Source organism: Lolium rigidum, chromosome 5, assembly GCF_022539505.1.
Source record: "Lolium rigidum isolate FL_2022 chromosome 5, APGP_CSIRO_Lrig_0.1, whole genome shotgun sequence".
Lineage (NCBI taxonomy): Eukaryota > Viridiplantae > Streptophyta > Magnoliopsida > Poales > Poaceae > Lolium > Lolium rigidum.
This window is the reverse complement of record NC_061512.1, coordinates 100,891,975-100,902,067: the sequence shown is the minus strand read 5'-3', so window position 1 is coordinate 100,902,067 and position 10,093 is coordinate 100,891,975. Positions and strand designations below refer to the sequence as shown.

The following is a 10,093-nucleotide window of genomic DNA, read 5'->3' as shown; positions in this document are numbered from 1 at the left end:
GTTAATCCGAGGATATTAGATTACACAAACATGCATACACATAATAATAACTATTTTCAGACTGTGGATATGTCATTTTCATACATTCCAACCGATAGGCATATAAGTTTGCAGATAACCTTTCCCAGGAAGTTTCTGGTGGAAAGTGTGTGTTACAAAGTACATGCATATATGGATCTAAATATACTACTGCAGCAATAAGAGCAGCTGGCCCGAAAAAACTGAAGAAAGGTAACTACACATATATACACATGCATAGAACTGAATTTTTTAAAAGGAGTTCAAAATTAGTTAATGACCCCACGTGCTTTTTCTAATTGCACTACAATTCTTAAATGCGCATAAATAGTTTAAAACAAGTGAACAATATTTATATACTGCAGAAATATAGAAGTGTCATAATTTGGATGCATTTTCCACTAAGATATTGGAGATCAGGTAACTATCTTGACCAGAGTAAAGGTAGAAACTTTTAACAAATCAAATATCTGTGGCATCTTCATCAATATGGCGTACATGTCATAGATCTTAAGGTTATCTTGTTCATCACTATTTATAAGATACAGTGTTACAATAATGCGAAAGAACTTTATGCCTAATATTGTGGGAGTAAAAGAACCACGTCTGAAAATTAAATTGAGCAAATAATAGCTTCCTTCTTTGCCTTAATCTCACTAGTTTAAGCTTCGACAAATTGGCCGTGAGCCACAATCAGGGAAAATATTATAAAGTACATTATTTCTATGCAACAGATTGTAAATATTTTTTTTGGCTCCTGCAGATTTAATGTGATTTCATAGAGCATTAGTTAGTTTAGACTAAAGGAAAAATGATAAATGAGGCAGTTTGTCTTACTGCAATTTCATGTCTCCTCGTCGAAGCGGCCGTCTGTTACAGTATAGTGCCAACAGAAGTCACGCAACCTATGCCAAGCCGTCCTCGGGCTGGGTGTTCTTGCAGCAAATCAGACCAGTGCCTCAAGAACAACACGCCTGAAATACCAGACCTATCAAGCAAAACAAGAACTCGGGAATTCAATACAGCTGGCCACCAAGAGAAATGATATGCATCAAAAGGAAATGCATGACATTAAGCTACAGAACAATGGCAAACTATACATATTGTCATACTGAATCTTTCCAATCGAAATCATAATCCAATCCATTAGCTTGGAACATTCTCTGTGAAGAACTTGGTTCTAAAATCTGACGGCCCTCGTCTGGATCAACTACTTGCATTTCTTAGATGCTTTCCCTGCACGGAGAAGCTATATATCGAGGTAAATTCGTTGTTGTTAACTGTTTACCACTATGAGCAAAAAGTGTAGAGTTACATGGAGTTAACCTGTTATTAGCCTAGATCAGTTGAACAATATTTTGTACTAGAAGAGCATCCACAATGGAGTTATATTATGTTGGTTCAAAACTAAAATTCTTGCCATACAATGTGTTGTATCTTGTGCATCTGTGAAGTTTCATATAAACACATGATAATATGTGATCTGTGTAAAAAAGAGAAGACATGTGTAAATAGTGTGACTTACTATTTACACATCATTTGTTCTTTTTTTGTGTTTAGATCACATATTATCATATTTTTGGATGAAACTTCACAGACGCACATGATAGAACACAATGTATGTCCAGACTTTTAGTTTACATTTTTTTTGGAAACTTGGAAGTGTCAAAAGAAAAATGGGGTGCACCCGCAACTAGTTGCGGATTGGAGTTTCCCATGTTTGTTACCTTTCCCAAATTTACAATGACAATAACAGATGTAAAAAAGTGCATCTATCAAATTGGAACGTGTCAGGGAATTATGTTGTTCCACGGTCCTCAATTAACAGATGATTCAACTCACCTGAGATATTCATTAGTTCACAGCTATGAAGTACTTTGTTATTTTACTGACTACTTAATTTGACTTCTTTGCAGTTTTATAGAACCGACGATAAGGTTCATGTGCTGCATAATGAGCCAGCCTGTCCCATTGAATGTCTTGATCTCCACATCAAAGAAATTTCGATTTCTGACTACCGAGGAAGGAGAAATGATGTTATTGTCTCCAGATTCTTTATGCAGAACACTAGAATGCTCAAAGTAATGAATTTTGGTGTAACAAATTATCACAACATGATCTGGTGGGATACCCAGTTCAAGCGCCTAGACCTGAAGAACACCGCTTCTAGAGATGTTGATTTTCAGTTTGGATATTTACCATCCTTAGATAAGTTCAGCCCGGACGGTGTTCGTAGTTGGTTGATACATGACTTGTCAGTGGCTGATCCCTTTGCTAGAGAGATATATGCAAGAGATGTTATGCCAATTTCTGCATAGTGTTACTTTAACTCCCTATATTTTGTACTGGTCTGAACAATATACTTTATCACTCGGTTAATGTACTTCAGACTTGATGTTATTCTTGTGAACATGGTCTAATATTCTAATGCTTTCGGGATGTATGTACTACTAGTGATATATATATAGAAGCTAGCAATTGGTTGACATAATCTACTAAAAAAAGCCAGTAACGGATGTTCACATTCAGTTCATCAATGCTATATCATGTATGCTTGACGAAGGCAATAATAGAACCGCCGCAGAACACCGACTGAACAAAACGAATGATGAACAATGATTCTGTTTAAATATGTTTGCCAGTAACACCCTATTTGTTCATTTCTAATGTTGCAGCAAACCTGAAGCTGCCGTTTGTAATCCCGCCACCGGTGGTGGATTATCAGCCTTACGAGTGGTTGATGACGGCAAGCGCTTGATGATCATCCTTACAGTAAACCACATTGTGATTTCCCATGGTGAAGTACCTCCTGACATTCCCTATGCTGCTAATGGCAGGGCTTCAGCTACGGCAGTATCCTGCTATTACCACCTACATCTTTGAGCGGGATCCCATATATACTGCACCTCCAGGGGACTTAGTTTCCAGGCAGCTTAACAGCCTCGGCGACCACTCTCTGTTCCTCGTGCTCAATTACCCTATCATGGACAACCTGAAAAACGTGAAGCCAATGCTCCTGATGGCACATTGGTTCCATTCATGAGGAAAAACTGCGCATACACAGCATACATGAGGTTTCTTTGTAATCAATACCCTAACATTTTGCGCTGCAACCGGCAGCCAGATGGTGGTGAGACTGTGGGAGTCATCAGCCTTCCCGGAGATGGTTGGGCTAGTGTCCCACAAGCGTCTATGTGGTTTAAGCCTGGTTTAGACTTTGCCCATTCCGTGTTACCTTTAAAAAAGACTGACACACATTTTTCTTGTGCTTGAAGTGTTGAGAAGTAGTACACAGTTTTTAGTATGTACTATATTGAATCAGTTTATTTGAACACTGACCTGCTTTTGTATTTCGTGTTGCCTTTAGATTATAACCCATGTATGGCTGTTTAATGTTTGACTTTATTTCAGCACTATAATTACAATGTGTGTACATCCTTTATAATATAGCCATCTCTTGTTGATCATACTTTGAGAGGACCATTCCTATTTTTTTGCTTAGATAAGCGAACGTACATCCCTGCGGGCAGCTGTTCTTGCTGCAGGCCACGAAATGTGCCCCAACTAGTCCTGATTGATCAAGGTATGTACCCCAAACCGGACCGAGTCGGGGCAAGGAAGTACGTAGATGTGCGGCGTAGGTGACTGTGCGGACCCCACATATGAACCATACATAATTTTCCAAAAAAAAACATGTCACTCGGGCTTAGTTTGGCATCTAAGTTTTTCTAAAATCAAAGTTGTAAAATTGTAGTATTTTCTGTCTAGGCAACAGATACTTCGGATTAGAAAAAAGAGGTCAAGATCTTGTTTTTATGCTGCAAAATTAGTGTAGTTTTGGGAAACACGATGTATAGAAAAATTTAGTTTATGCTGAAACCGAACACCTGAAACGAAACATCTTCATAGTTTCAGGTAATGAATTTGGTACTGACTCAGATCTACTGTATGTGAAACGAAGCAGTCATGCTCTTATTTGGTCATCCAATATGTTGTGATGTGCTAGTGTACAACTGGTTGTTAACTGTCTGACCTCGATGACATAGGCATCCCCAATGGGTCTGCCGAAGATAGTACCCGGGGTTTACTGAAAGTCCATGAAGTCGAAGAATATGAAGATCGGAAGCCCAATTAGTTGATAAGGAAAGATAGAGTTGTATTAGGAATAAAGAAATTTGTAATTTTACGGGTTGGACTCAAAGAGTCTCCCGGAATCTGTAAACTTGTGTAATATGAAACCCTCGGCTCCGCCTCCTATATAAGGGGGAGTCGAGGGACAAAGAGGGGATCGAATCATTGTTCACGCAACCCTAGTTTTCATAAGCAGACGAGTACTTTTCCGGCTGAAACCTTCGAGATCTACTTGCCCTCTACTTCCGATAAAACCCTAGTCTACAACTTGTAGGCATTGACAAGTCGATACCTTGTCACTGGATGCGCTAAATCTGTTAAATAGTTCATCTTAATTTGTATGCTGAGGCCCAAGGACTCTGATCTAGCAGATTGAACTCATGATGTTATTCAGATTTTTCGATCAAGACGTGATTCATATAGAATTATAGATACAAAGAGTTCGCCGGATACAATCCGGAGGCACACCACGCCACGCACTAGACAAAGAAAACTCACTAGAACGGGCTAACAAATGCGCCGCCGCATTCAGCTCGCGGCGAACATGAACAACAGAACATGTTGAGAATGTAGCAATAAGGTGTTTGATATCCTGGACAACTGGTCCACAAATCGAACGATCCATCTCACCGGCGTTGATGCGTTGAACCATGGAGAGGCAGTCAGTAGCTAGAGACACGTGATCGAGGCTCTCATCCTTAGCAAAGATTAAAGACCTCCTCATCGCCATGGCTTCAGCTAGTTCAGGAATGGTAACCTCCTGGTAAGAGTCGCTGCAAGCAGCAACACAAACTCCATTATGGTCCCGGATCATCACTCCCGCTCCCATGCGGCGAGAAGAAGCAAAAAGAGCAGCATCAACATTGATCAAAACCATTCCAATCGGTGGCGGAACCCAACAAGAAAGTGAAGAGGGTTCACGGCTGTGACAAGGCTTGGTTCTGAATAAGTGCTCAACAATAATGTCAACATAAGCTTTGATCTTTGCGGCTACGCTTATGGGAGACACCATCGTATGTTCTTCTCTTAGCTTATTACGGCCATCCCAAATGTGCCAACATGTCACTGCCAGGACTGTAGCTTCAAGGTCACCACCTCTATCCAGATAATCAAAGATCCACATCTTGTGAGAGGCAAAAGTCTTACGGTTTAGGTGAATACCATAGAAGCCTTTAACTTCAGACCACACCTCACGTGCAGCAGCGTTCTCTTAGTTTCAAAGGCAGCAGGGGATCGAAAAATGCAAATAGCCAGTAATTCCTGTCAAAAATAAATCCAAGAAAGAAAACTTGTATTGTTCATAGAGGCTGACATGTGGGACCCATGAGCCAGCAGCGTCTCAAGGTTTCAAAGGCACCATGCGATCGAAAGAAAATGGCAAAATAGCCAAAAATTATTGATCAAAAATAAATCCAACAAAGGAAATATTTATTGTTCAAAGATATGCAAAGAACAGATGGTGTATAGGAAAGTATAATTTTATTCCATCAACAACAAAGATTCATATCCATAGAAATGGCTAACAATAGTTTTTTTTTCAAAAGATCGATTCCTCCAATCTAAATTAATTGACTCAATTTCGTTGAGATATAGATGTATCTATACGCGTTTATTGACTAGATACATTTATATGTAGATAAAGTTAAGTCAATTAAATCTTATAGGATTGCAGTATAGAAAAATAATCCATAGAATTTTGAATCAAGTTTTATATGAAAATTTCGATGGGAAAGAATCCTAAAAATTTCTTTAGAAATGTTTGAAAATTTCTTTAGATGTTCTACTTTGTAATGATATAATTTTATACTATATAAATGATATTATGTTGGCCAAATTAATAATCTAGGGATGCAAACCCTATGAACTCGTAACAAATCCCCAAATTCATACAAACACTAAATTTCACAACAATTTTCGCTTTACTGCTTACAGAATGTTCAGAACGGTCCAGCATTTCTGCAACAAACTAGTGAACAGTTCTCCCAAGGCTTCCAAAGATATAAGAAACGTATTGTCAAAAAATAGGCTAATAAGCTCGGCCAAAGCATACGACAGGCTATTGCAAAAAGTTCACCATCCATTTGGTGATTTGCGGCGACCCTACCTTTCTATAGCTTAAAATGAAGATACAGACATGGCTTTATCTCCTCCAGTTCCCCCTCTAGGGCACTGTGTGCAGAATGAGCACAGAATTCCTACAATTACAACTCCAATTGTAACTTTGTCACTGCAATTTGCATCAAAATTGCCTATCGCACAAGCACGAAACCAGCCAAGCCTGACGCGATCATCATCTCCTGCTGTTTGCAGGTTCAGCCTTATTAAGATTTGCAAGCTCTTCAATCAGCTTCCTCTCGTCGCTGCTTAGACGCTTTGGAATCTCAACCTGGACACGTACTAGCTGGTCTCCACGAGCATTGGACTTCCCAAGAAGTGGGACACCTTTCTTGGACATTACCAGAGTTGTGCCCGGCTGAGTCCCAGAGGGGATCTTCAGGTCAACTACCCCATCAACAGTGGGGACCTTGACGGTTGTCCCAAGAATTGCATCAATGTAAGAAACCTTGCATGTGTAGAGAATGTTTGTCCCATCTCGCTTGAGAACAGAATCAGAGAGAACATCAATAAAAACGTAAAGGTCTCCAGGCGGGCCTCCTCTCCGACCAGCGTTCCCCTCTGAACGGACCCTCAACCTGCTTCCAGAATCGACTCCAGCAGGGACCTTCAGACTGATCCTCTTTGTCTTGCGCACTCGGCCATCACCCCCACAGGTTTTGCATGGGGTGGCAAACTCACCAGTGCCACCGCAGGTATTGCAAGTGGACACCTGCTGGAATATTCCAAGCGGTGTTCTTGTGGAGGAGACTACCTGGCCCTGGCCACCACAAGTTTTACACGTGGTAGGTTTTGTGCCAGGCTTGGCGCCAGTTCCATCACATGTATTACAGCCTTCCAGTCTGGTTATCTCAATTTCTTTCTCCACGCCAAACACTGCTTCTTTGAAATTAAGTACCAGATTGTAGCTCTCATCATCACCTTGCATTGGCCTGTTACGAGCAGCACGGCCACCGCCCATTCCACCCATTCCACCAAACCCTTCGAATAATGACTCAAAGAGATCAAATGGATTTGAGTAATCCTGCAGGGCGAAAATGTTTATATGATTGTTAGACCAAAACTACAAACAAAAAGAATGTTGATCAAACTTGTGAATTGGATAACTTACTCCTGTTCCCATGCCAGAGCCCTTCAGACCAGCTTCTCCATATTTGTCATAGATTGCTCGCTTCTCATCATCAGACAAAACCTATAACAGCAACCATCTTTATGTTAGCTGGAAGAAATGTGCACTTCATACAACAGAGGGTTTCTGCATGACCAGTTGGACTAACCTCATAAGCATTGCTGATATCCTTGAACTTTTGTTCAGCACCAGGATCTCTAAAATAAATAAATAAACAAAAAAACATAAGAACTAAATGCACAAAAATATAGAATCAAGACATGTCTACAAAATTAGAAGAGCGCAACATGAAGCAGTAAAAGCCATGAGAAAAGAGAAAGATTGAAAATGATTTATAAGGAGCTGAAAAGGAACAAGGTAATGATTAGCCCACTTACTTGTTCACATCAGGGTGAAAGCTCCTAGCAAGTTTCCGATAGGCTGGAACAGGGAATGTTATTAGAACTAAAATACATATGTGTTTCCAATACTGACTAACAACCTAAGAAATCCCATAAAAATAAATAATAGAAGGCAAAGAACACTAGGAAGAGCGTGGACTCACAACTCCAAATGAAGTAAAGGTGTTGTTAGTATAGTCTTTACATTTACAGGAAACAGAAACCATTTAGTTTCCTAAAGCTTAAAATAAGATGCATTCTACTTTTGAGTCTAAATACAAAAAATGGCCCTAGAGGTCACCTTGGAATGCTTCACATCAACAACAATGTTTCGCTTACATGCTAAGGACCTGTTCGGTTGGAGTGGGGTTGAGGTGGATCGGGAGGTATTGAACGGTAATTAAATGTGATTCCCAGCCATTCCATGCAAATCCCCTGCAGGTTGGGTGTAACCGAACGAGGCCTAATGGTGCAAGCTATTTGTCTACCAGTGATACTGTATCATAATGCAGCACTGATTTATGTTGCAAATAGCTATATTGAGGCTAAACCAGTATTTGAATTGGAAGTTGGAAATTGACTATGAATAAAAGTTTGAATGTTTGACCATCACAAGGATTTTTATAATGGACTAAGTGATAATTGATAACTACAGGAGGGTTTAAACTGGAGAGAACCAAAAAACTTAACAACAAACTAGTACATAGTAAGTGAAACTAAATAGCATCAAGTCGATCCATGAGAAGACACTCACCGCTCTTGATTTCGGATTTACTAGAATTTCTTGACACGCCAAGTACAGAATAGAAATCCTGTCAATCAAAAATGTAACATCACTCAGGACATCAAGTATTCGTGAGCAATAACATCAGCAACATGGTTGGAAAAAGAAGAACTCACCGCTTCAGCCCGAACGATAAATCGTGAACCCCTCCGATGGCGAAACCTTGGTGATGGCGCGTGGTTTAAGCTAGCACTAGGTGACACTAGGTGTTTACCTCTGCCCCTGGTACTGCACGAGCACAGGGATAGTAAGATTAATCTAGTACTTTTGTGAGCGAATAATGTGCATAATAATATCATACATGTCGTTCAAATGTTAACTAGGACAACTTCTACTGTTCATGTCACCAACCGCAAATTACAACCACCTGGGCAACTGCTAGTTTTTGATAAAAAAAACATGGGTTAGAAGTCAATGTCTCCTGCCTACCACAGACTCCACAATGAAATTTCTGTAGAGGGATAGAAGATATTGAATGATAATCGTACCCATTCTTGGATGCCAGGAACCCCGGATCCATGGATACGGGGCAAACACGGGCCACCGTGGAGCCCCGACCCCCATAGATCGATCTAGATCGAGGCTCGAATTCGCTCCCACGATTCGCTACAGGCAGCGAACCGGCGAAGCCGGAGCAGCATACCACGGGCGTCGTCGGCGTCGCCCTCGCCACTCGGCGGAGACGGAGGGAGGGGGCGGGGGAGACGTGCGGGTGGGCGGCCGGGCGGGAAGGGGTGGCAGGGAGGCGGTGCAGCGGGTGGAGCATGGGGGCGGCGGGTCCGGAGGAGGCGGCGACGCCGGCGATGTAGGGCAGGGCAGGGTAGGGGAGGCGAGCTTGAGCTTGGTGGGCAGCGAGCGAGGGAGAGGTTGTAGCTGGGTGGGCTGGCCCAAACCTTATCTCTCTCTCTCTCTCTCTTGCTTTTTTTGTTGGACACGCGCTTTGCCGTCCATCAACCTTCCATCCGACGGTTCTCCTTTGCCTAGTATTTACGTCGTGGTGCCACCCGTGGCTCTTCTGTCCTGCTCGCTGTCTCTCGATCTCTCCCGCACTCTCTCCTTCTCTCGTGAGATTATACGCACATGGAATGAATATTTTGATCATATGTCTAGATGCTTCCACGATGGAAAATACATTTTCAAATGTTAAAAAATTCTAAAAAAATATCGTTGTACATTTGGATATCTACATTTGACATAGAAAAGTATTATGGAAAAAGATTTCATGCTGCGTGTGTAAAAAAGACAAAAAATGTCACATGCATAGCTATTTTTTAGCACCGAGAATTTTCCTTTTTTTGCACATGACACGGAAAAGGCAATGTATTTTTTCGTAAAATTTGTGTGCTAACACAAAATATTGAGATTTACACCCCAAATATTATTTTTATTTAGACATTTTAAAATAGTATGTTTCTTGGACAGTTGGTGCATCTATATCTATGAGCCAAAATAGATTCTGAAGAAAGAACCCCTAGCTAATTAATGCTTAGTTATTTTTTATTTAGTCTCTTTTTAGTAAGTTACACCAATGATATG

General features: G+C 40.9%; 1 protein-coding gene across 1 annotated transcript; it reads right to left on the bottom strand.

The window, feature by feature from the left end:
• Window positions 1-6,160: 6,160 nt before the first annotated feature.
• Window positions 6,161-9,338, bottom strand: LOC124652522 (chaperone protein dnaJ A7A, chloroplastic-like). The gene is made up of 7 exons (XM_047191544.1): window positions 9,046-9,338; window positions 8,674-8,785; window positions 8,528-8,585; window positions 7,771-7,813; window positions 7,542-7,590; window positions 7,376-7,456; window positions 6,161-7,288 (listed from the first exon to the last, which is right to left on the bottom strand). The coding sequence occupies exons 1-7, from the start codon at window positions 9,321-9,323 to the stop codon at window positions 6,440-6,442; spliced, it is 1,470 nt and encodes a 489-aa protein (XP_047047500.1). The 5' UTR covers window positions 9,324-9,338; the 3' UTR covers window positions 6,161-6,439.
• Window positions 9,339-10,093: the final 755 nt, after the last annotated feature.

Excerpts from the sequence above, each read along its gene's own strand:
- LOC124652522 (XM_047191544.1), bottom strand. The coding sequence starts at position 9,323 with ATGCTCCACCCGCTGCACCGCCTCCCTGCCACCCCTTCCCGCCCGGCC. Across the intron at positions 8,786-9,045 it reads TTCCTGGCATCCAAGAATGG|TACCAGGGGCAGAGGTAAAC; the intron begins GTACGATTATCA and ends GTGCTCGTGCAG. Across the intron at positions 7,814-8,527 it reads TAAATCCGAAATCAAGAGCG|CCTATCGGAAACTTGCTAGG; the intron begins GTGAGTGTCTTC and ends TCCCTGTTCCAG.